Below are 26,402 nucleotides of genomic sequence, written 5' to 3' on the forward strand. Positions count from 1 at the left end.
TAGTTTCATTTGTAATTGAGATGAAACCATGTTCAACAGTTTGGTCTTAGATCTATGCAGGGAGTTTATATTGGCCTCATGAAACTCCCAAAACTTAAAAAAACAAGAAACTCTTCTCTTGTGCCATATCATATACACCTGCCTGAATAAAAACGAGTCCAATATCAAACCTGTTTGGGTTCACAGAGTTAAGTTTACTGGTGGCTTGCATTTCAAAAAGCGATTGGCATTTTAAAGCCTGACAGTGTCCTTAGGTTAACAGTGTTTGGAACACACTGTCAGTGGCCAGGATCTGCTTTAGACCATTCAGGCTATGAGTTGTGACTGTGATGGTTATGGTCAAGTATGCCAAACTGGAGTTGTTAATCAGAGGGGCAATTCCATTTAAATGGCTGCGTTTTTGAGTATCTCTGAAGCATCAACTTCTACAAAATAAAGCAGTGAGACGGCTAACTGGGATGAGCTATGGTCATTGTATCTTGTCAGTTTTAAATTTGCTACACTGACTACTGGCTCATTCCCTGACCATTAGCTTTTAAACTTAGGTGGGTTGGGACTAGGGTACCTGAAAACCTGTCTGCTCCCATCTGAGCCTTCCCACCAATTCTGATAATTCTTGAGGGGCATTATAGTGCGTCTACCTTCTGACATTACACGAAGCACGCCTTTCCTGGTTGCAGTGCTTTGATTTTATTTACTTATGCCCTGCTTTTCTCCCCACCTATGGGACCCACTGTAACTTCCATTGTTCTCCTATCCATTTTATCCTCACAGCAAACCTGTGAGATAAGTTAGGCTGAAAGTGTGTGAGTGGCCCAAGGCCCAGCCCAAGCTTCCATGGCAGAGTGGGGATGTGAACCCGGGTCTCCCTAGCATCTACATCACACTTTGGAGAGTTCTTCCCACAAAATTTTTTTTTTTTTAAGTTCTGGATCTAAGCTTCTGGCGCCAGACAAAAACATACTTTTCCACCCAGTTTTTGAGTTTTAATGCTGTTTTAAATTTGAACCCTTTTGTTTTTGTTCCGTGGCTGGGTACACCAAATAGTATTTTTATTCTGTTGTTTGTTTTTATTGGCTTTGCTGATATTTGTTGCTTGTAACTAATTGTTTAGCTGTTGGGCTTTTAATGGAGAAATTAATTTATATTCTGCTGCTATGGTGATATGCATGTTGAAACTTTGTTCTAACAGACTGACAGTCAGGATACAAATATATTTTTTAATAAATAGAACCGTTTTCTGGTCTCTTAATAAACAAACCCTTCAGGGCTTTCCTAAATAAGTTTAAACCTAAGAACTGCAGAGAATTAACAAATTGGTGCCCTTCGGTAGGTAGGAAGAATTTTGGCACTTCTGCTTTTTCACTGTGAAGTTTGCGTGTGGTGTTGATGGTTGCAAAATTTTAAAGCTGTAAGTCGGGAAATGATCTTGCATTCTCCTAAAATATCCTCAGTTGTATTCTGCAAAACACAATTATATCACATTGGCCAAAGTTTTTCTAAAGCATGATCTACATGTTCAGCAAAATCACATAGCAAGTATGCTTTGGGACTCTCGCATTTAAGATTACAGGTGGATTCCAGCAAACTCTCACATTAGATAGTGTGTTGAGCTCGAACCCTTTGGTCATGCTAGTTTTCTGAAATGCTTGAGAGCATTTTTACAAGGAGCATTCCATGCAAATGGAATATTGCATTTTGAAATGGGATATTTCTAGTAGAGATGTTTGGCCTTTGGCTAATTTTATGCAGTTTAGCCCCTAGTTTATTGTAATCAAGTTTCTTTTGCAGAGGTGGCCCTGTGCTGTGGTATACTGTTCCTCTAGTTATAGGCACTTCTGCTCATGCAAGAACATTCTGTGCAGTGAAGGACCATCACCACATTGGGCAAAGAAAAGTGGAAACAAGGTATAAGATCCAAAACAGTGATTATAGATTCATAGGGTTGGATCCAGCCATCTGCCATTAAAGGAGTTTGGATATTCCATGTGTTTCCCTTTCCACCCTGGAAGGATTAATCCCCAGGGTCACAGGATCTGCATGGACAAAAAGTCATGTGGATGGTGAGGGCTATACTAAGGAGGAGGAAGCCTCCCTCCTTTAGAGGTGCATTTTCACTGTACCCGTGCTACTGTGATTAACGTCTCATCCAGATGAAGTATATGATATTCCACACCCTATGTAGCAACAGTTGTTAACTAGGGCAGGCTGTTCTTGATTGTATGAGAGGTGCCACAGGTGTTAAATGTGCATAGATTTGCTTTCCCTTGTGCATTGTTTACTCAGCGTTTTTGTATAGTGTTTTAGTGCCAGAAAAACTGGACGTCTCCTAAGATAGGCTTCCAGAAAAATGATCTACTAATAGAATGCAGTGGCTCACTCTGCTCTTAAAAGGGAGTAAGATAAGTGTGAACACACCCTTCATTCTGCTTCTAGGTGAGAGTGGAATTATTCAGATGTAGCACATACCTATTGCCAGGCTTTGTTTTTAGTTAACAGTAGTGATGTCATGGATGAACCATGGGCTGGTGATTGAGCATCCTTGCAAGTTCATGCACTGCCCCTTAGCACTGGGTTTGTCCCTCTCTTTCCTGGTTTGCACAAGTCATAGTTTGCTATCACATCCAAATTGGGCCAACTACAGTTACGGCAATTCAGAAACCACCTTCAAATTTGATTGCTCAGGGTAACTCAGGGTTACCGCACTTTGTATTCCCAGCGATGCATTAAGAGTTTGAAAATGTTATAAAAAACACCTCTTTAAATGGGTTTTTGGATACCACGGCTTATAAATGGTTGGAAGACGTCTTCACAGCTAAAGGGGCCAAACAAAGTTCGAACAGTATTTTTGATAACGTTTTCAAACTCTTAATACATCGCTGGGAATACAAGCGCGGTAACCCCCACTGGAGTCTCAACTAGACCTATATTTAAATTTAAATCTTGTGACTTTTTGTGTGTTTTTATAATTTTTAAAAAATTATTGTTTTAAGGTGTTTTTGTAATCATTATATTGTAAGCCATCTGGAATTCTACAAGGGAGGAAGGCAGCTGATAAATGTTTAAAATAAATAAAATATATAACAAGGTACATCATATTGAGACTCTCTTAGTTTTGCTAACATTTGTTAGGTTCAAGCTCGCCTATAAGAATCAGGCAGCAAAAGGTATCTAATCAACAGTGCAATAGAACTAGGATTACAAAATCAGAAACCAATGCAAACTAAAACAGTATAAATATGACATAGCATAAGTAGTGCAAACAGTGTATTTCAGCACTACAATGTAGTAAGAACTGATAATACACACAATAAACAGTGCAATAGACTACAATCTTATTCCATTTATAAAATCTTGCACTGTTGCTCACGACTACTTCATCAAGAAATATAGACAAGTAAAACTGCTAATAGGAATGGTGTTAAGAATATATGTGTGAATCAATTTCTGGCAATATTCTGTTCAGACCTTTTTTTTGCATGTTGATATAAAAATGTATACCTTGTTAGGCTTTAAAGTCATCTTACAACAGTACTTCAAAAACAATCTACAGTGTACAAAGATAACTATAAATAAAATCTCTGTTCAAATGCCACCACATACTTGAATAGTCTTTTACAAAAGCACTCTCCTATATGCCAATAGCTATGATGTTTATTATCCTGATAAGTACATTTCCTGGGGCCAGATGATGCTCCATTTTGAGCTTAATTCTATAAGTGTTTACTCTTGGATAAGTGTGCCTAAGGCTACAATTTGGGAGTAACTTGAGAGTAAGCCCCATCAAATTCAAGGCTTACTGCCGAGTAACCATGCATGGATTGCTCTGCAAGTCTTTAAGCAGTGGATGAAGTGCTTTCTTTTGTTTAGGGTGCCTATTAGTGAAGCTAGTAGGTGCCAACCATCCTGGACAAAGCCAGATTAACCTAGAGAGCCACACTGATCTGTTGTGTAACTGATTTCTTTGTATCCTAGATACCACCTAGTACTTCTCATCCAGCATCACATTCCTCCCCAACTTTTGTGCAAGTAAGGGTCGAGAGTTGTTCAGATTTGCTACTCATTTCTTACTAAAGCCTTTCCAAATCCATTGGCCAGGGAAACTTGGTGACATGCAGTTATTCTATGTACATTTACTCAAACGTAAGTCCCACTAGTTTCAATAGGACTTACTCCAATTTAGCTTTGCATAAGGTTGCAGCTTTTAACATATGAAGATAACTTATATTGAGTTAGATTATTGTTGATCTATCCCAGCATTGTCTATTCTGATTGGCATTGGGTCTCAGAGTTTTCACTACATGTCATTCCCAGCACTGCTGTGAGTTACTTTTACTTGGGAATGCCATCATCTGAACCTGGGGACCTTCTGCATGCAATGCATATGCTTTCTTACTGCATTGGATTCCTGGAAGTATCCAAATATCGAAGGGCCTGTACTTTTGCGCGTTTCAGTGCCTTACCTTCAGCTGTCCTGGAAGGCAGGTATCTCCGTACTCCCTTTCATCAATGATTATGCCCATGCAAATTGATCAAATAAACAGCTCATAAAGAAAGGGCTGGAACAAATTCACTGCAAAGTGGAAACAATAGAACATGTTCTGCTGCAATGTTCCTTATACAACGACATAAGATCGCAGTACATTCTCCCCATATTGTCGTCCTTTCCTGGAAGATCAGAAGAAGCTAAAGTTTCCCTTCTCTTAGCAGACTCCTCTCGGGAGAAAACCATTCAAGTAGCCAAATTTTGCCTCCCGTCTAGTGGGATTCGTAAACGGCTAATTGAAAACCTTTCCCCATAGAAGATATTTCCTTCTCTTCTTCAAATCATCCCTCCCAAAATCATCAACTTTTATTATTTTATTATATTATTTTAACCTAACTTTGATTTTTAGTCAGAGCTGATATTGTATCGAAATAAAACTTGATTGATACTAAGGAATGGCACCTCCCTTTAGCTGGTCCTATAATCTACAAAATGTAATGTCCGGTTAGTCTAGGAATGATCTTGTCACAGTTAATATTGTGCTGGACTTTACAGCTGGCAAGTAGAAAATAATTGTTGGCTGCCAAGCCACAATTTGTAGACCTCTGTGTGAGTAAGAGAAGTCACCTGAAAGCTAACAAGTTTAGGTGCTTGATTTATATGGCTGGCGTAGTTGGGGGGGGGAGTGCTATGGGGGAAAAACAGTCTCCAGAGCTACTCACCTTAGTTCTGAAAGTGTAGGCACCTGAGCATGCCCCCAGCAGATAATGTCAACACAGAAGTCTATGATCCTTCGGATTGTTTAGGGCTTTTAAAGTCAAAAACGGCATTTTGAATAACATCTATAAGCCAACAGGTAATCACTGTGGATCTTTAAGCATTGGCAAAATGTGACCACCTCTTTCAGCCATAGTCAACAATCTGGCTTCATTTTCTGAACTACCTGAAATTTACAAATGCTTTTCGGTGGCAACCCCATGGCACTGCAGTATCCTACCTTAATGTCATTAAAACATGGTTTTAAGGTTTGCAACTGCTTGCTTGAAATATTAATATTGGGGAAGAACTGGCCTTACATGTCTTCAGATTTGAGATGTGCAGGCCCAGAAAAAACAACTGGAAAAAATTTGAAGGGGAAAAAAGCATGTTGCTGGTTTGTTTGTTTTTTCCAATTTTCCTACCCAAAAAATTAGAACATTTGAGGGAGCACTGAAAAAACCATATGAAATATTTTATCCTCTAGAATGTGTGAAATGCTTCTAAAGGCAAGGTTTTTCATGTTTAAATTGTATAGCATGAGAGAGCCTGAGGACTCTTTCAGTTTTTCCAATGGAATGGAGTTAGTGAAATGAGAGACAAGGTTTTACTGAAATTGTGTAGTATGAAAAAATTTATATAAGAATTGATAATTCCTATGTAAACTGTAGGTGTATGAAATGGTTAAAAGAACATTTTTGTTTAAATGTAAATAATGTTGGCAGCAATTAACATGCTATAATGTGTTTAATAACAGTGCTAAAGAATTCAATATTATGAAGTTTAGTTTAACATCCAAACATGCTGGTAGTCCTATCTATTGTGACAGGATGAGAATTTCTGTCCAATTTAAACTTTCTTTTTTTTACTAAAGAATCTATTTTCTGCCTTCAGCTTTTATCCCCCCCCCCCATCTTCCAGATGGCACAAGTTTAAGATACATGTGCTTTGGTAGCATAGGGTGCAGCAGTTTGCAACTCTTTCTGAAGTACTGGGGTATGTTTGCAATTTTTCTCATACAAAATGAGGACATTTATACTTTTAAATTCTATAAATATGCAAGCAGTACAATTTTATATGCTAACAAAGTTATAAACAATGCTTTTTATATTTGTTCAATAGGTAAAATAAGTTAATGTTTGATAGGAAAGTAAGTATTGCATATATTTCAATTTTCCCCACAATTTTTTTTTTCTGGGGGAAATTTTTGGAAATTCTACATCTCTACTTTAGATGGATTGGATTTTAATACAATACTGAAAAGACAAGGTCTCCCCATTTAACATAGGCAAAAGAGAAAAGGGGGGCAAATGTATGTTTCTTAAATAGAAGCATTTGCCTTTTGAACTAATTACTGAAATATTACTGATAGCTTCTGCATTGAGTATGTTGTTGATACCAAGAGTGATGGTGTTTATGAAATAAAAAATTGTACTTCAAGGGATCTTTACTGTCTTTTTGTTAGCACCATAGTTAAACTGGAAAGCTGTTAATGCTTACAAGGTCTTTCAGTATATGAAACAACCCCCCCTTGAAATAACCTTGATTGACTTGTTTCTATAGCAACTAGGGCTTGAGAGGCTGGTAAAAACTTCCTGGGAAAAGGCGTACAATGCAGCTTTGGGTATGAGGGTTATAACAGGCACTGGAAAATACTCTAGGAAATTGGATAAAATTTTGATTACATCCATCTGATGGGAAAATGCCAGCCATTAGTTTTGAGGACTGTACCGAAAGTTCTCCCTTATTCCAGCAGATCCTGTATTCTTCTGACTGTACTCTCTAAAGATCCTTCTTACAGAAAAAAATTAAAAGAAGTTGAGTGCATGTTTTGCAGACCCTGTAATAAGATTCAGAAAGAAGTGAGAAGGTACCTGTTTCTTCTAGGCCAACAGCTTTAGTGAGTCAGTGTACTGTGTCTTTCCAGCAGTTGCTAGGCCGACTACAAGGTTCCCAGTGTGGTGCCCATGGGCAGCATGGTGCCTGCCAACACCTTTTCTGGAACCCATCAAGTGATTTTAGGAACTGGGTGGGGCCAGGTAGGGCTTTTGCCCAGCAAAGCTTCTGATCGACTATTGGAGATTTGATTGGCTGTGCAGAATTTTTTAAATATTGCTTTGGCAGCAGCGCTATCACTGCACAAGGATCTACGCTGTTACTGAAGTTAAGCTGTGGCAATCATTTTGTGGTTGGTTCTGCCTCCTGTGGCAGCCATTATATTTTATTTTTATTAATTTCTTTATTTATTTTTGGATTTATAGCCCGCTCTATCCCGGCCGAAGCCAGGCTCAGAGTAGCTTACATCATAAAATCTTATTACAGTACAATTCGCAGTTATACTAAAATACAATAAAAATAATTCAGTAGTTTAAACCCACTGTTCTAAAACAGACTTTAGCTCCAAGGCAGCCATTACATTGGCACAAGGGTCCGCAGCCAGCTTGGAGGACAGGTAATCAGGAACACCAACTTTAATTCATGATACTACTTAATTTAGGGAAGGGAGGCCAGCTAGAATAGAAACCGTTGCTGCCCTCAACTATAGGCCTGGTGGAATAGCTCAGTTTTACAGGCCCTGTATGACTGTGCCAAATCTTACAGGGCCCGGGTCTCACTGGATAGAGAGTTCTGCAATGCCGGGGCCAGAGCCAAAATTGCCCTGGCCCTGGTTAAGGACAGCTGGGTACTTCTCGGGCTGGGGACTACCAGCAAGTTGTTGTTCGCTGACTGTAACACTCTCTGGAGCGGGGAGGGGGCATACTGGGAGAGATACGCTGGTCCCAGACCATTTAGGGCATTAAAGGTTAATACGAACACCTTGCACCTGATCTGGTACTCCACCTGGAGCCAGTGCAGCTGGCAGAGTACCAGTTGAATATGTGCTCTCAACAGGGCCCCTGAAAAGACCCTCGCCACTGCATCTGAACCAGCTGGCGCTTCCAGAGCTATCTCAAGCGCAGCCTTGTGTAGAGTGGACCACCATGGCTAAGTCAGGGCAAGACAGGTACAGCACTAGCTGCCTAGCCTGATGGAGGCGGAAAAAAGCCACCTTGGCTATAGCCTTGACATATGGCTCCAGGGAGACATCCAGGGTCACACCCAGGCTCCTGATGGTAGGTGCAGATGTCAATTGCACCCCATCAAGAGCCGGGAGCTGCTGTACCACCTCTGGCACTCACCAAACCAGCCACAGGACCTCTGATGGATTCATTTTCAGCCGACTTTTTTTCAGCCATTTTGTCATGGCCTCTAGGCACCTGACCAGTGTCTCCAGGGTGGTATCCAGCTTGCTGTGCATCAACAGGTATAGCTTGGTGTCATCAGCACGTACTGATGGCAACCTAGCCCGAAACTCCAGACAAGCTGGGCGAGGGGGCACGTATAGATGTTGAATAACATAGGGGAGAGGATCGCACCCTGCGGGACCCCACACACCAAGGGTATCACAGCAATATTTTCTCGCCAAGTGCCACCCTCTGTCCCTGACCTTGGAGAACGGAGCATAGCCATTGAAGGGCTGTCCGCTGGATTCCAGTGTCAGTGAGGCAGTGGTCTAATAGATCATAAGTGACCATGTCAAACATTGCTGTAAGATATAGTAAAATCAGCAACATCGACCCACTTCGGTCCAGCTGCTGTCGGCAATAGTCTGTGAGGGCTTTGAGCAGAGCATCATGGTTTCAACCAAATATCATAGCATCAACATGTTGCTTGAGGAAAAGTACAGGCCTACGACTACATCAGTCTAAGAGAACATGCTGTGGGATTATGTTCCTTCTCCTTTTCAATTTCCACACGCTCCCTCCACATATATTCAGTGCAACATGTAACCATTATCATAGTGCCATCAGTGGACAGTGCATGGATCTTTAGTCATGCTTCATGTAAATGTACAATGAACATATTGGGGAAATATAGTTCAGTTTACAACAGAATTGCATTATAAAAGACCATGGGTCACTTTCCTCATTTAGATATAGAAAGTTTGTAAATTAACTGCACAACTGAAGGTAAACTGTGTGCATGTATACATTTTTAAAGGCATCCTGCTAAACAGCTTCTTCCTGAAATGTTGAAGATTAGATTATGCCTAACGTCACTCACTGACATTGTGTGGTTGACTCCACTTCTTGGGTCAGCTATTTTGCAGTTGGCTCTGCCTCTCTTTGTCAGAATTCCAATGGTGCCCACAGGCTGAAAAGGGTTAGGGACCCCTGGTTTGGACCATGGTTTACATAGGCTGCCCTCGAAAACTATTCAGAAGTTGCAACTGTAATAGCCTTCCAGAATGTTAAGAATATTGGTACAATTTCTGAAGTTGAGCAAGGCTGGACTTTTTCAGAGGGTACTTTGTACAAGTAGCTGGGTTTGTCTTTTGCTATCTATTTCTTATGTGGATTTTCTATCTTAAAATGGTTTTAATATTTGTAAGCTGCCATGTGTACATATGGAGAAAGGTGGATAAAAATACTTTAAACAAATAATAAGTAATGCTTCTTACTCTGTTGCCAGGAAGTATATGAACTTGACTGCTGTATTGAGTTATGTTGCTTGGCTATGCTTCAACAAAGGAAGTAGACTGCATTTAGCTCCTATAATTGAATTTGATTTTTGGATAAAAAGAAATATGCACCATGCTTCTGCAGCATTTTACCTTTTCTTGAAATTGCTTTTGTAACATCACATGTGTAAATGGACTTTATTTTACCTTAACTAATCCTTTCCTTTCCTTCTATCCCTTAGAAGCTCCTTGATCAATTGATCTTGAGCAGCATATATCTAGTGTTGGAGGGATATAAGGACTGAAACAAATCTTGCCACTGACAATGTAGCCTTGGGGTCCCTGTCGCTTAGTAAAAAAGGCATTATGTCAGTCACAGAGGCATTGGATTTGTATATTAAAAGGGGGGAAATATAGTGCGATCGAAGTTCCTTGTAAAAGCGGCATTCCAAAAGGGCATGGGCTAATATTTATGCTTTGGGACAAACTTCTTATCTATGTCTATATGGACTGGAAATGTCTTCCTATAACCTACAACAACTATAGCATATTTGTAATGTTACACTGCGGATAGGTTACGCAGAACTACCATTTGTGTTGCAGTTGCCAGCGCCTTTAAAATTTAATAACTAAGCATATGACTGCTTTAGAGACTTTTGAACACATTGTGAGCGTTTGGTATATGAGGAACCAGAATTAACTGGGAGGGGAATGATATCTCATTTATCATTGAAGAGGGAAGGTATCATCCTCACTGTTCTACCAGTGTATGCTGCTTGTCATACCTGGCACATCACAGCCATTTTTGCACTTCCTGTACATGTTAGTCTTTTCTTTATGCAGCTGCATTTTAATTAAAGCAGCAGTTAAAAGAGAAAGTGTGTATCCAAAGTCTGAATTTCAGAATAGGGAATTCATAAACTATTGTGGTGAAATAATGGCTTGATAATGGATTAAAAAATAAAAGTGTGGTCTCTTCCATATACAAAATAACTCCCATATACAAAATAACTCCCAGTCAACATCTTGATCACACTGGTATACATGTGAAGCACAGAAACATGTAATTTTAGGGGTAGACTCGTAGATGCAGATATATATATATAGGCTTGGATCTTTTGGAGTATGCACATAAGGATACAATTCTTTTTTGCTTACCCTTACCCCAGCATCCCATTGAGACTTCAAAATGCTGCTGCTAGATGATGCTGGACTCTTGCCATGAAGAGTGGTTCCTCCTCAGTGCAACCCCCTGGACTGTGTGGGTATCTGTCCACACTTGTCTCCAGCATCAGTGTTCTAGAGATCCTGGAGCACTATTGTGGGTGTCAAGACGGTATTCGTCTTGGTAAAAAAAATTTCGCTGAAGCTTAACTGTCTCTCACAGATGCAAAATCAGTTAGCAGATAACAGGCCTCACCAAGGACACTTTCTCAAGCTGAACATAATTAGTTCATCCATTGTAGCTGAGAATTCCAGTTGAGAGGAGTTACTCGCTCATTCCCTAGAATGTTCTGCTTGGGATGGGCAACGTGCTCTCCACACCTAGAAGCTTCAGTGAAGACAGCCCAGTAATTGGTTGTAGGGGGTCACCAGGTTATGGTCAACTTTTCCCATAAGAAGTTGCTATTGAGAAGTTAGTCACTTTCCCTTTCCCTCTTCCCCCTCCTTTCCTTCATTCTGCCAGAAAGACTTTTGTATTATGCTCTAGAAATCTCTGGCCTTGAGTAACATCAATGCTGTGTAGGACTTTAATAAGTATTTAGTGAGATAGTTTTATTATTTTTATGCTGTCTATTGCTACAGAACTGTAACTTGTGTTTTTAAACCTTTTTCTGAACTTTTCTTCAATAAATCTCTATTTAGCTTTCATTGGTGTGAGTTACTGGCCAAACCCAGAGACGCTTGGTTTCACAGACAATTCACAGAGGCCTCTGTACTCCTCCTAAGGACTAGCAGCCCTCAAGGTCAGGAATGGGCTGTTAGTCTGGCATTCGAACTGCTTCACTACACTAGCTGTTTACCTTATTATGATTAGAGGTACTTCAAACCAGTGTAGCATTTGTATACATCGACTCATCCTCTTAGTCAGAGATCCTTATGGTGCCATGCAGAGGAAGAGGAATGGCATTGCACAGATATTGTAGAATGTTTAATCTCTCTGTCAGGTATATCTTTTCATTCACTGTATATCTTGTCAGTCACTGTAGACCCTCAGGTCTGTAGTCTAAACTTGTCTGCCTGTTGTCCCAACACAGCTGTGCATAACCTCTTTGTCTACCCACTATTGAAGGAAGGAAAAAAAGATTCACCTGTGAAATGCTAAATTTTCTCAGATTCTTGTTTATTCTTGTGAATGTGCATCCTCACTTCCAGTTATGCTTGTAAGATTAATAATATGCAGTTACTGCCTCACCTTTCCCCATATTTTCTTCCACAGTTTGCACCAAAGAGTTTTCATTCCAAGAGGCTAATTATTGTTTTAGAAATCTCAGCTGCTCAGTGAGCTTTTATATTGTAAAATGAGCCACAGAAATTACATCCTGTGGAGGAAATGAAATTGTCAGGCCTGGTTCACAAAAAGCTGTACTTCATATTTATTTCAGAATGGGTGATGGGAGACAAGGAATTAATGACTACCAGATTGTAACAATACATTAATATTTTACCCAAAATTGGGCTTCTCTAGTTTTGCATAATGGTTACTTACAAAACAAGTTATTCAAAAGAACATTGGGGCATGAACTGGGAAGTGTGGTCACTTTGAGTCTCCTTGCCCTCCTCCCCAATAGGTTTGAAGGCTGCTAATTATCTTCATATGAGTGAGTTACAGTCAGGCACTTCATCATCTGGAAGCCCCAGCACAACAAGTTTTTTAGCCACAGTTTCAATCTTGTTCTAGAATAACTACTTCTACAGAATGAAAGGGAAGATAAAATTTCATAGGCCTCTTTATTATTGCTAGTAATAGAAACAACGATAAGCATAACTCTTGCTGGGATGGTCAGCTAACTGTTGGGTGATACCCCTGTGGTGAGCACACATTTACTCATTAGCTCTCCTTGGTATCTGGAAAACTGAAACAAGACTGAAAGATACTAGAATAAGTGTTAGATAAGAAGAATTCGGACTACTCCAAAAGTTGCAGATGTTCAGATTTTGAGCATTTTCAGTTTTTACAAATGAGTGTAGTTTGGATCTTGAATAGAATTTTCTAACTACATTCCCTAGTACTTGTGGGTAGGTCAGTTCAGATGTGCTTTGTTAGTGGGGGGTTTTAAACTTCCTGGTGCATAGGTAGCACTGCATTATATTGTGAGTACCCTGGTCAAAGAATATGTATAAGATTTATTTGCTCTTTATTGGATCACTGCATCCCTTAAAAAAAAAAAACTTTAACAACTTGTTCTGCAACACGACACTTAATGAAGATAGTTTATTTCCAAAATATATTGAAGAGAAAAATCTGCGAAATCATTCTCCCTACCTGGTTAGCTCACTTGGGTTTTGCTTGATGATATTTGTTGTGTCTGACTGCATTAATGCGTGTTTTTATGTTTCAGCATTTGGAGAGGACCAAATGTGAATTGTGTTGATAGTACTGGATACACTCCATTGCACCATGCTTCCTTGAATGGTCACAAGTAAGTTAGCTATATATGGCGTACACCTAAGCTCCCCAAATAGTTAAAACCAATCTGTATCATTTCCACCGGAGATCCATATTCAAGCCAGTTCTTGGCTGTTATGTTCAGATATAATAGCTGAGCCTCCAGCCTTATGGGTAAACTGAAGGAGTTGTTTGCATGTGGCTTGAGTGATCATAAGGAATTTGTACAGCATGATTCTGGGCACATGAAATTACCAAGTGTTCCCAGTGTCTTAAGCAGGATTTTCCCCACTGGTAATTTGTGCTTTGGATTTGAACTTACAAATATTTTGAGGTCTGTAAGAATGTATTCAGAATGATTGTTTTATGAAACATATATACTAGGCATCCTGTATCTGTATATTAACTTTCCCATGTTATTTCCTGTCTAGACTTAAACTCATAGTGTCCTTTCTCCATTCTCCAGGGATGTAGTGGAAGTTCTGTTGAGGAATGATGCATTAACAAATGTGGCTGACTGCAAAGGTTGCTATCCTCTTCATTTGGCAGCTTGGAAGGGAGATGCTGAGATAGTGAAACTGCTAATACACCAGGGACCATCTCACACTAAAGTGAATGAGCAGGTCTGCATATTTTCATTTTATGAAAGGTCATGCTGAAATAAGTGGTGTTAGTCTGTAAAGTGCCATTGGACTCCTGTTTTATTTTGCTGCTACAAATTGACATAGCTACCCATCTGGAGAGAGGTTGAATACAGCACCCATTACTCTCTGATTTATTTTCGACTTGCTGCTTGAGTAAAATTAAGTATTAGATGCCATATCAAAGCAGAACAAATCATCTATTTTGAAAAAAACCACCCTTTTGCCTATCTGATAAGGACCTCTGGAAGTGAGCAATACATGAGATGCAATTGTGCATGAAAGAAATGCTAGCTGTTGCTTTTCTTCCGCTTGTCGGATAGTTATTATACCCATTTGTTCTGCAGTTCATCAAAGCAACTTTTAATCTTTTTTGGGCGTGTTTTACAGCACTCAGCAAGTTAATCTTGTAGAAGTCATTGAAATGCAGCCTTAGTTTACTGATGATTAACTGAAAGAGTTGTACGTTTTTTAAAGTAAGAGAAAATTAACAATTATCTCTGCTGTTTAACAGCATGTCTTATTACTTATAAGCACTCGTATAATAAGATTTGTTTTACTTGGAGACAAACATACTTACAACATTCCTGTTAAAAATCCACAGGGGGTGTGTCTTCCAATGTGCACACAATCCAAGTAAAATCTTCGCAGTCGTCAGTTTATTTTGCATGACTTCAGATATCATAACAAACCTCTTTTCTGTGACATGCATGAATGCAGCTTATTCTCATGTTTCTGAGCTCCTGTATTCTGTCTCTCCCCCCCCCCCCATCTCCCCTTGTGTGCAGGGTGCGATTGAAAGCTTCCTAGTTTGGGACGCTTAGAATCAAGCTGTGACTTTGCCATGGTCTGAATGCAGGCATCTGAGCAAATTGGAGTTTGCTTCGTTTCCAAAAGCTGGGATGCTAAACATTCCAGTCTAGAATTGTATCTTGTGGGGAGACTATAAACTCTAGTTTGCACAGGCACTCTTAATGGATGTCCTGTCAAATTGAAAGTCTCAGTGACACTTGACGGTACTGGGTTGGGGAGGAAGCACACAAGAACAAAATGCAGTCATTTCCATCATGGACGAAAAAAGGTTTATGGTGACATCTGAATGCAGCTTTTAATTTAGACTACCACAGAGAATAGCTTTCTCCCCCCCTCCCAATTTTGCTTCTTGCATGAAGCATTGGCCTTCTGGATATTCGCCTTGTCAAATGCTGTTGAATTATAACTGGCAATGAGTTTTCTTTAAAGGTTCCTTAAATCATTATTTTTCCTTATTTAAACAAAGTACCATTACTAAAAAAAAAAAAAGTGTTGGGAGCACTGGGGAGTATTCTGGCCAGGTTGTGTTACAGTGGTCTGGCTGTAACTGCCCATACTGTGGATGGGGTGCGTTTCTTCAGTGGGAGAGAGACGATATCATGAAGTGTTGCTGTATATTTTGTAACGAATCACTGTTGCTGAGCTTCACAGTGACTACTTTATGTTATGTGTGCTGGATTGCTGCCAGTTTGGGGGGAAAACAACATAATTTTTGAAGTTCAGAACAAGTTAAAACTCCATTTTAAACTATGCTCAGTCCATGACTGTATGGCTTAACATCTGTGTTATCAAGCAGTCCAGAGAAGCTTTTACAGAAATAGTCTATTCTAGGAACAAATTTGCTAATTGAAAAGAAACTAAAAAGTGCTGTTCCACTGCTAATTAGTAATATTCTTCATGTTAAATGGCTAAATGTGCATATTAAAATGGTCTTTGATTACATTGTTTGCAACTCTTTTTCTAAAATTTGGGTTCTACTTATTGCACTCAAGTGCAGCTGTGAGCATTCAGTTTGTTCTGGCTAACAGTGTTTAAGTTTTACAGAGTTGTTTATCATTCTGTAGTGCTCCAGAAGGGGCCATATGAAAGTGAATGGCTTTGTGGTTTCTGGTTAGCATGAGGTCAAATGTAAATATTACTGAAAAGTAGCAAACCGTAAATGATTTAGTTGATATTTGTATGTTGTCCTTAAACTGTACAGTACACTTATATTGACTACTGGTATGGCCAGCATGATTAATGGCTTTTCATTGGAATGAAGCATTGTTATGTTCTGTCATTCCTGTCCTTCAGAGTCACTCACTGCTTTGCTGCTGTATCTCGCCCATTTCATCATCACGTTTTCTTTTCCTCTCCTTTTTGTAGAATGCTCTTGAGATCAAAGAACTCAAAAAGTACGGCCCCTTTGACCCCTATATCAATGCCAAGGTGTGTACTTCGCTGCCAGGATTTTACATCATCATTCCAAGCTCTGTTTTGTACATTCAGTTGGCTGATAATGCCTGATCAGGGGTGGGAAGGTGAGGTCTGTAAAATGCCATCACTTCACTGTAGAATTTGTTTTAAATCACCTTTGAAGACTGCTTGGTGGAATTCTACTTGGTACTTTAGTGGGTTCCTCCATTCCTTTGACTTGCTTTATTTAATATATTAGTCAGTTCTCACTGGATGTGGGATTTCAGAATGTTTAGATATTGTTTCACATGTTTAAAAGCTTATAAGGAAATATTTTTCCTCTACTTGGCTAAGCCGCTCTGAGCCTGGCTTTGGCCGGGAAGAGCGGGATAACAAATGGAAATAATAAATAAATAAATAAAGGCACATATCGGCTGAAGAGCTTCCCTTAACCAAGTGCAGTGGTAGAATGCAGCCCAATGTTTATGCAGTGAAAAACACTTTTCCAGGCCATTTGAACTAGATAGAATTAATTTGCTGGGGTTGGCATTGCAATCTAAAATAACTTGGTGGCTGGGTAAGGACAGCTATGTCTCTGTGTATATGCATATATTGTGTGTGTGTGCATATGTCCTTTACCCTTTGTGTTTTGACATCAAATCATTGCTTTGTTTTAGTTTTGCCTGTGTTCTTCCCTTTGTTTCTAGCAATTCTTTCTTGATAAACCGAGTGATTCACCAGAGTTCAGTGTTTGCTGAATGGGGTTAGAGGTCACTGTGTTAGCTAGTAGTATATTTGAACCAAACATACAAGAAGTTATATGTAAAAGTGTAATGTTCATTTAATATCCCTGGATTACTTCAGCCAGTATTTTGGGTCTACCCAAATATTTGTCAAAGTCCTGCTAAAATCTTACTATGTTTTACCTGTGTGAATTTAAACAGGTGCAAAAAAATTAGGGCTGCCAGCTCTGAGCTGGGAAATACCTGGAGAATTTGAGGGTGGAGCTGAGGAGTGTGGGAGTTGGGGAGCGGAGGGACTTCGATGGGGTATAATGCCATGGAGTCCACCTTCCAAAGCGGACATTTTCTCCAGGCGAACTGATCTCTGATGTAATAGCGGGGGATCTTCATCCGCCACCTGGAGGTTGGCAGCACTAGTGTAAAGTCCAGTCTAGAAATTAATTTGAATCTAAGCCTATACCTATTCCAGGAAATACTCTATGATATATAGCATTTTAATATACTATGACCCCAGTTTGTAGCACTAAGCAAGATTATCTACCTAAGGACTAAGACCAGGGCCAAAACTCTCATGAAACTGGTTCACAGAGTCTAAAGGGATTTAAAGCTGTTTTAATTCCCTCAAACAGCCTCTTAAGTCATATGGTAAACTTCCATTGAAATTGAAGGGAGTTTCACAAGCTGTACATAATGTTCCCCCCTTCTGTTCAATGGTTAAAACTGAGCTAGTACAAGCCCTTGTATGAGTCTAAGTTGCTCTTTGGACTTTAGCTACAGTAACCAGATTTTTCGAGAAAGCACGGGCTAGTAACTACTGGACAGAATAGAAGAAGGAAGTGATGTTGAAAGTCACAAATATTTATAACTTGCCATAAACATGTAATACCTGACCAATTGTGCAATAGTTATAATGCTTGACCTCAAATGCATGAGTTTTATATACAAAGACAGATTTTGAGAGCAATCCAAAGCAGGTCTACTCAGACTCCTACTCAGTTCTATTAGATGGAGCTTTGCACTGTTTAACTCAGTGACCCTGTTCTAGACTAACTTTTGACTTTTTGCTCTCTCTCACTTCGTACTTGAGGTAAGGGGCTTGATCTAGATGTATTATCAAGCTTGGCCCTGGGCAGACATAAGAGTCCTGCTGGAGAAGCTCAGGAATTTGTTTCCAGCAGCTGCCAGCCAGGAGACTCTAGAAAGTTTACAAACAGGACAAGAAGGACATCATCAGTTGTTTGTCCGAGTATCTTAATATTCAAGGCATACCACCTGTGGGCGTACAGGTTCCATTTAGCTGCTGTGGCTAATGTCAGTTAGACCTATCCTCTGTGAATTTGTCTGCCTTCTCCAACCATCTAAAGTAGTGACCATCACCATATTTATCAGTAGTGAGGTTTCAAAAATTAGTTATATGTTGTACATAATTATGCTGAAGTCAGTCCTCAATTTACTGTTAACTCAATTTGGTCAAATGACCACAAATTTTGGTATTATGAGTAAACATTTATTTGTATCCATAAATGTTTGTGTACACAGTCTTTCCACACATTCTTGTTTGATTAAATACAGTGGAAGAGATTTTTCAGATAGATAGAGAAGAGAGAATGAAAAATAGTTTCCAGTCAAGGGTAATGCTGGTGGCAGGTTTCTTTAATTCCCTTAAGGTTTCCCTAATTCCTTTAAGGAGGTTCCTTTACTTAGAAGAGCAATGGAATTCATGTTCTGTATAAACCAAAGCCATTCTCTAGTTCTCTTTCTGTAGGTTGCAGAGAGCCACATTCAGTTACCGTCAACCCAACAATTCATGTTTATTTCTATCCCTGGCATGAGGCCAGTGCCTCAGGGAGGCTCACAGCTTACCCATTCCTCTAGCACAGGGGTGGGGAACCTTTTTCTTGCCAAGGGCCATTTGCGTATTTATAACATCATTCGGGGGCCATACTAGGCGTAGCTCTCCCGGCGGAGTGGGGGTAGAAGCTAGGGTTGCCAGGTCTCCAGCCACCACCTGGAGGTTAGCAATCCAAAAGGACACCTCTGTACCAATACCTACATGTAACAATGCTGAGATGTCGATGTCATCATTCTGAGAATCACAAATAATCGGTTGATTTTTTAAGATTCTGTCTTTGTCTGCTGCACTAAAGGCAAATGTGTCAGTAAGTTTTGCCATGGGGTTACCAAGAACTTAGCAGTCCAAAAGGACACCCCTGTACCAATACCTATGTACACTATGTACAGGGACACTGAAAGATTATTGAGGCAAAAGGAAGCATATTTCATACACCTGTTTAATTCCCTAGAACCGTATGGTTTAAATCTGGAAAATGATTTAACATGCTTCATTTGAGTGTGTATCACTTTAAGGATCTACTGTGATGTCATGTTAATGTACTCTTAAGCTGCACTGGTGTGGATCTTTTCCACAACTGCTTGTATCCCAGCTGGGAACAGAGGAAAGGTGAATCTGTTGGTGCAACCTATGAATGGATATCCATTGTGGAAATATTGGAACTAAAAAATTATATGTGGTTGCTGTTATACTTAAGAAGATTATTAATCATTGGAGACAATATTGGAGCTACTGAGGCTAAAATTCAGGAATAATGTGCAAATATGATGACTGTAAGAAACAACTTGAAATAAGCATGATTTGATATTTGAAAATATTGTTAATATAAAAGTTTAGATATTTATTGCACAATATTGTAAGATATGTTTACTGGTACAGGAACGGGACTGATGAAGAACTGTGAAACGATCGTCTCCCTAGGCATCGTCACTGTACACCATTCTTCAGAGAAGATTGTATGTTTGGAATGAATGTGACTGTACTTTTCGTACTTTTTGTAGTACCAGTGTAATTTTTATGTAACATTGGCCTTGTAGCCTTTGTGGATCATTCAAATACACTTATCATAGAGTTATACATAGCCATTGTCTGTGCTTAGTTACCACCTGGAGGTTGGCAACCCTAGCAGAGGCTATGCAGAGTAAGGAAGGAAAGAAAGAAAGGGAGGCTTCCCCTCCCCAAGACACACACACACCTCATGGGGAGGGAGGGAGGGAGATATCTCTCTCTCTCTCTCCCCCTCCCCCCTTCCCCCCCTCTTCCCCCCCCTCCCCGGCCGGGAAGAACGGAGCATGGGGAGGGCTGGGTGGAGACCCTCTGGTGGCTGCGCGGCAAGTGCGGGGGTCAGGAAGAAGAAGCACGGGGAGGGTTGGGCGGGGACCCTCTGCTGGCGGTGTGGCAAGCGCAGGGCCCGGGAAGAACGGAGCATGGGGAGGGCTCGGCGGGGACCCTCCAGCGGTGGCAAGACTAGTGTGCGGGCAAGGGGGAATGGAGCACGGGGAGGGTTGGGCGCAGCAAGCACACGGGGGGGAAGAATGGAGACGGGAGCTTTGGCCACCCAGGGAACTTTAAGCCACGGCTCGGCAAGCACACGGGGTGGGGGGGGGGAAAAGGAGGCAGGAGCTTCGGCCGCCCCAGCAGCTTCAGGCCATGGTATGGGGTTGCGGCTGGGGGAGCGCCCGCCCGCTCGGGTCACAAACAAGCTAGGAGGGGGAGGAAGGTTCAAAGGCTGGAGAGTTGTTAACCTTGGGAGAGAGCAAGGTGAGGGCTGCGTAGGGGCCTACCGAGCCGGTGGAAGGTGGGTGGCATACCACCCACTCACCTGGAAAAAGCTGGCAGCGAAGGGGAGGGGTGCTGAGAGAGCCGGCCAGACGCACGTGTTCTCTCTCGCGAGGAACAGAAAGCAAGGAAAAGGAAGCCGGGAGACTTAGGGGAAACGCCCCCACAATGATCCAATCAGTCTTCAGTCTTTTGTGCATGCGCTCCCGCTTCCCAGTGAAGCCTGAAATGCCAAGAGGAGGGCCTGGCCTCGGCAGGTGGGCTGTGGAGCTCCCAGCCTCAGCAGGCGGGCCGGGGGCCGGACAAAATGATCTCGCGGGCAGGATCCTGCCCGCAGGCCGGAGGTTCCCCACCCCTGCTCTAGCAGCAGCTGTTTCAAGGTGTGAATCACTTGCCAACCACAAGCCCTGCCAGTTAACAGCCTTGCCCACTATTCTGAAACATGGAACAGCTACCATATTGGGAACAATGCTCAGAAGAGTCACAGGTGGCATGTTGAAGAACCACACATCGTCCCCGAGCTGCTGGGTATCACCAAGTCTACACTTGGTTTAGCATAACTTTAAACTGCACAAACTAACGTGTTGATGTATTTGTGTATTGAGGTGTCATTTCAAACATAATTAGGTTCACTTTTAATAGTATTGCTTAAAAATCATATTTTACGATCAAATTAAATCCATCAGAAATTTCCTCTAAGTATCCTATAGGAGCAGATGAATAGGAAATTGTTAAAGTCTGCTATATATCTTCATCTAGAAAGTTAACTCACTTTACAAGATCTGAGCAAGGCTGTAAACAATAGGACATTTTGGAGGTCATTAATTCATAGGGTTGCCATAAGTTGGAAGCGATTTGATGGCACTTAACACACATGGAAAGTTAACATTTTTGGGTTTTATTAAAACTAAGCACTCCTAGATTTCAGTTTCTGTTTCTTCCTCACTTCATTGTTTGTTCTGTAGCTGCAACTAATTGTTCATGTGTCAAAGAGAAAGTGAATTCTGTTTCTTCATGGGGCGTTCTTGTTTTGACCTTTATATATATGTTGCTTTATCTTGAATATGTTAAATTGTTAGCAATTTAAAATTGAGGTTAGCATATTTTCAACCCATTCCTGAAGGGTGGTGGTGGATGCATGGTGGCCGGGTGTGGGGCACTGCAGCACCTCCACAGAAGCTTCCCGGCCACTGAAAGTAAAATAAAAACGATTTAAAATGTAAAGTGGGGGAAACAGCGAGGCTACGCCACCAAAAAAGGTGTTTTAGTAATGCTGCAGCTCGAAAGGCTGTTCCTGGGATGAAAGGGGTTAGGATGCTTCCTAAAGGCAGCTCTGTCCCCCCAGAGTGCCCTGGGAACACCTCCCAGGATGCCGGAGCAGGGACTTGTGGCAGTGTCGGCAGAGGAACCCCGCACAGCTGCATGGTTTCCTGGGGCCGGTGTGAATGCCCCCATACTGGTGTAAGTGCCCCTTATCCCAGGATAAATGGGCACTTATCCTATGCTGATTCAGCCCCCCCTTCAGGATTACACTCTTAAGTCCTTACCTTTTTGATACATTCACTCCCCTTTTTTCATGTGGAAGAAGAGAGGAGTGGGAAAGGGCAATGAGGGAAAAACCTTTCCTCATTCTTCCTTACCCCAATCAGGACATCTCAGGACTGCAGGGTGGCACAGAGGCCACTTCAGTAACAGCTGCTGCAATCTCTCTGTTCAAGTCAGAAGTACCCTGCTTGTGTAGAGAAGATGCAATGAGTCTTCAGTAAGAAGGGGCACTGGTCCAATCCTTCTCCCTTTGAGGCTGAAGAGAAGCAAATCACTTATATAACTTCCACCTCTGGTAGGTGAAGGCTCAAGGCTGAATTCTGATTTCTATCCCCAGTGATCTGAAAACCTGAAAACTATTGCCTACAGGCTATTTTGGGATTATTATTTTTTAAATCCTGTATACATTGGGGAAAATTTCTAGATTTTCTACATACTCTGACCTCTTCTTTCCATTCAAGTATGTCTGCACACCAAATACTCTGAAAATAGTGGGAGTGATTGTTACATCTTTGTTGAATGTAATAATGAGAGAGATGGGATTCTGTTAGACTTTATCACTATAAAAATTCCTTTAGATGCCTCAAGACTGACTTTCAGTACATTGGAAGATTTTATTGGGTTCTATGGGGGGTTAAACATTTCAGTGTATTAATAGAACCATAGAAGTTTCAGTAGGAATTTACATTCTGTGTTGGCTGGCATTGCAGTGATGCCTAGGGTCAAACAGATAAGATGGTAGACTTTGAAAAATTCTTAGCTAGATATAAGCATGGCAGCTAAGCACGTAATATTATTTCCAGTGAGGCCTATGGGTAAACTCCCTTGTGGTGTTTCAAGTATATGGGGAAGAATTTCAAGTAGTCTGACTTGTCCTGAACAAGCATATCTTAATGGATGGGAGAAAAATGACATCTGAAAATAACCTGATTGTTAACAGCCAGAAAACCATATTGTTTTCTAAACATTAGTGTTGATTAAAGCACAGGAATTTTGATTTTTTTTTCCAGCACAGTTACTGCCTTAAATTTTTTTGACCTTGTATCTTGTACCATAGCCATTTCTGCGTTGTACCTAACTGGCAGTATAGCACTTGATGATATCATTGTAGTCAGTTAAACTGCAACCATGTTAAACTTCTGGTGTGTGATCCTGGTTTGTAGAGTCTCCAATCTGGATTTGAGATCTGCAACCCTCACACACTATTTTTGTTACAATTGTTTCCATTCTTCTTCCTAAGAGTTCAGGGAGCAGGGGAGGGGCACTGATTCTTGCCTAAGGCTCCAGAATCACTAAGATTGCCCCTGGGTATGCTACCCTTTAGCATTTCCTTAAATCAAAAGTAAACCTAGCAGAATATTGGGGGAAATCTTGCAAAACAGAGTCTGATGATGCAGAGGGGAAATGCAGTGTCTGAGCCAAGGAAGGGGAGAGGCTATTTGTAAGTATCAGTCTGATCCCTGAGTATTTCATGGGGGGTAGGAGTATATGACAGATGTTGCCTTCCAGCCTTGTCATAGGCCTGATGATCTCTGAAACGTGCTTTGAGTATGAGGGTTCACTGAAATTGTAAATACAGTGTTGAAAGGACAGTGCATCTCTAGGTGCCCCCTCATAGCTCCATTGTTTCCAGATATTTTCTGCTTAAAAGCTGAAGATGTTGATGAAGCTGAACTTGTGCATTAACTGAAGTGAAATACTAGGGTTCTGTCAACCAAAGATCTTCAATAGCCAAGATCCTCTTAGTTGTGGTTAGGGCAGCCAGATATATATGTTGCCAGAAGACTGAATTCTACAAATGGTATACATTTCCACTTATTCATTCAGGGAATTTTATGCCACCTTTCCTACAGAACCTGCCTAAGGTGGCTTACAAAATAACATAATATTGAGATACACATTAAAACCCACCATTAAAAGCCCAGCCAGAGAATAAAAAACAAATCACTGAACAGCTTAAAATGAATCCAACAATTTTCTGATGAAAAACACACTATAAAATTATTTTAACAGATCAATACCTTAATTAAAAGCCTGGGTAAACAAAAATGGTTTGGTCTAGTGCCTAAAAGAAAGTAACGTAGGTGCCAGGAAAGCCTCAAGGGGGTGGGCATTCCACAGACAAGGTGCCACTAGAGAAAAAGCCTCATCTCTGGTTGCTGCTCATCTAACTGTTGAAGATGGGCACAGAGAATATGTCTTGCATGGCAGATTTTAACTGGCAGATTGGACAGTATGGGAGGAGGCAGTCCTTCAATTGTAGTAAGTGTCCTAAATACTTTCCTAGCAGAAATTGCCTAATAACACCAACAATAGTTACACTAGTGATTATGTGACCTTTACAGAAATAGAAGATAAATCCATGTGTGTAATTCCTTTTGTATACTGGAGATTTGCAACTATCCCTCATTTTGGGAAGCTTCACTTAAACTGTGTGTTTTGCTTTTGTGTTTGATTCAAGAAGTTTGAATTTTCTGTGCTTAAAAGAAAGAGAAATCTCTAGTACTCAGTTGTCAAGAAAAAAATCTGTTCACAGTGTTTTGGGTTGGAGTCCTCAAGATACTTTACATCTTTGCCTTCATTGGAGAAGAAGAGGTCATGTGCTGGGCCCTTGTTCACAAAGGGTATAGATGTCACAGCTTCCAGGTGGAGCTGATGTATTGTGTCTCTTTCTGAGAAACTCTCCCTAAGGTTTTGGATTGGAGACTGAGTCTAGGATTATTAAAAATTATTAATATTATTGATTAAATAATTAAAAAATAAAAACCCTGTTGCTGTTATCTGCAAATCAAATTGATGTCACTGATGTATCACATTTCGCATTATAACTATATCTGCATATGTTAATTTGCTTTTGCCACAGTGGTGCAGCACACATCATTGCAAATATGCCATGTACAAAGCACGTTCATGCTAATACACAGTGGATGGTCTTATTCAATTTTTTGTATATGCATGTTAGTTAAATACACGGAAATGAATAGCCTTTCTCAGTCTTTCAGGGAGATGAACAGAACAGCTGTTTAGTTTGTCAGGTCACTGAGAGGCATTCCATAACAACCTTTTCTTTCTCTTTCTTCAGTCTGTTGTGGGCTATAGAAATTTCTTATCTTGGGTTTTCAGTTAAGACTAAGATTAAAAAATGTGTTTATAAAATATTTGGGCTGTAGATTTAATTTGTGATCATGAAGTACAGCTTTAGCTAATCTGTGAAGCTAAGTTTTCATTAGAGGGGTTGCAAGTTAAGCTCATGTGGTGTTTTTGAGTCCATTTTGGTTAGTGTATTGGAAAGAAAAGAAAGCATAGATGGCTTCTAAGAGTGGTCAGTAGCTTAATAATAAAACTAGCCTTGCATTATTATGTGTATAAGTACCTTAAAGATCTAGAAGCTGTACAGGCTCCAAATCTAATAGAGACTTCTGTCACAATATAAGTTACCTTCCCCTATTTTGACTTTGTCTTAACATGCGAATGTAATCACTTAATTGGTTACAAGGCAAATGATTCATCTCAAGCTATTTAACAGCCTAAATATTGCAATAAATCATATTCACCCCCAGCCCATTTAAACGTCAAGCAGATAGACATGGGAAAGAGGGAGGGAGAGACTGTCGTAATCCCTGTTAATACTGAAGTTTTGGAGGATCTTAGATGGATAGAACCAGCCCTGTTGGGGGTTTCCCCAGATATTGTTGACTTTTATGGTATATGTGATCCCTGTATATTTGTCAAATGACATAGGGGTTCTTTGGGATCTTGCACATAAGTGCTACATGTTTTAATTATAGATCTTGATTTGGGTATTCTCCCATTCATTGCATATTCTGTTCATGTTCGTAATGTTGCATTACCTCATCTGGTTCACCTACCTTCCCCTTTTCTGTAAATCTGTTTTTCCCGGCAGCTGTTTGGCTTGGATTGTTAATTTGTAATTCATCCTTGAAGAGTAATGTTTCCCCATTTTTTCCAAATGTTTGTGCTTGCATGTCGTTGTTCCCACTGCCTTCCTTTTTGTTTCCTCCATGTTACTTTACATTCCCATATATATTTCTGTGTCACCCACTTTCCTCTGCGTTTAATGTGTCTGCAGGCATGATTTATGGTTAGAGCAAAGCTTGTCACACAGGATTAAACCACCCAAGGTACCCTATGTTGTAGCAGCTGCAACATAAAACACCAGCTTCTTTTAACTATGCACAGCCACCTTCAGAGCACCAGTATTGCAGTGCTTCTACCAAATTGGAGCATATTTGATGGCAGTAGGCTCTTGCTTGCAAAAGC

General features: G+C 40.5%; 1 protein-coding gene across 1 annotated transcript in view; it reads left to right on the forward strand.

Moving 5' to 3' along the window:
• Positions 1-26,402, forward strand: part of ANKS1A (ankyrin repeat and sterile alpha motif domain containing 1A) — a 141,344-nt gene that overhangs the window by 6,471 nt on the left and 108,471 nt on the right. The window contains exons 2-3 of the mRNA XM_056867497.1: positions 13,307-13,387; positions 13,820-13,976. Of these exons, the coding sequence (XP_056723475.1) occupies positions 13,307-13,387; positions 13,820-13,976 (238 nt within the window). The remainder of the gene's footprint in view (positions 1-13,306; positions 13,388-13,819; positions 13,977-26,402) is intronic.

The sequence above is a fragment of the Euleptes europaea genome, chromosome 2, assembly GCF_029931775.1.
Source record: "Euleptes europaea isolate rEulEur1 chromosome 2, rEulEur1.hap1, whole genome shotgun sequence".
In the NCBI taxonomy this organism is placed as follows: domain Eukaryota; kingdom Metazoa; phylum Chordata; class Lepidosauria; order Squamata; family Sphaerodactylidae; genus Euleptes; species Euleptes europaea.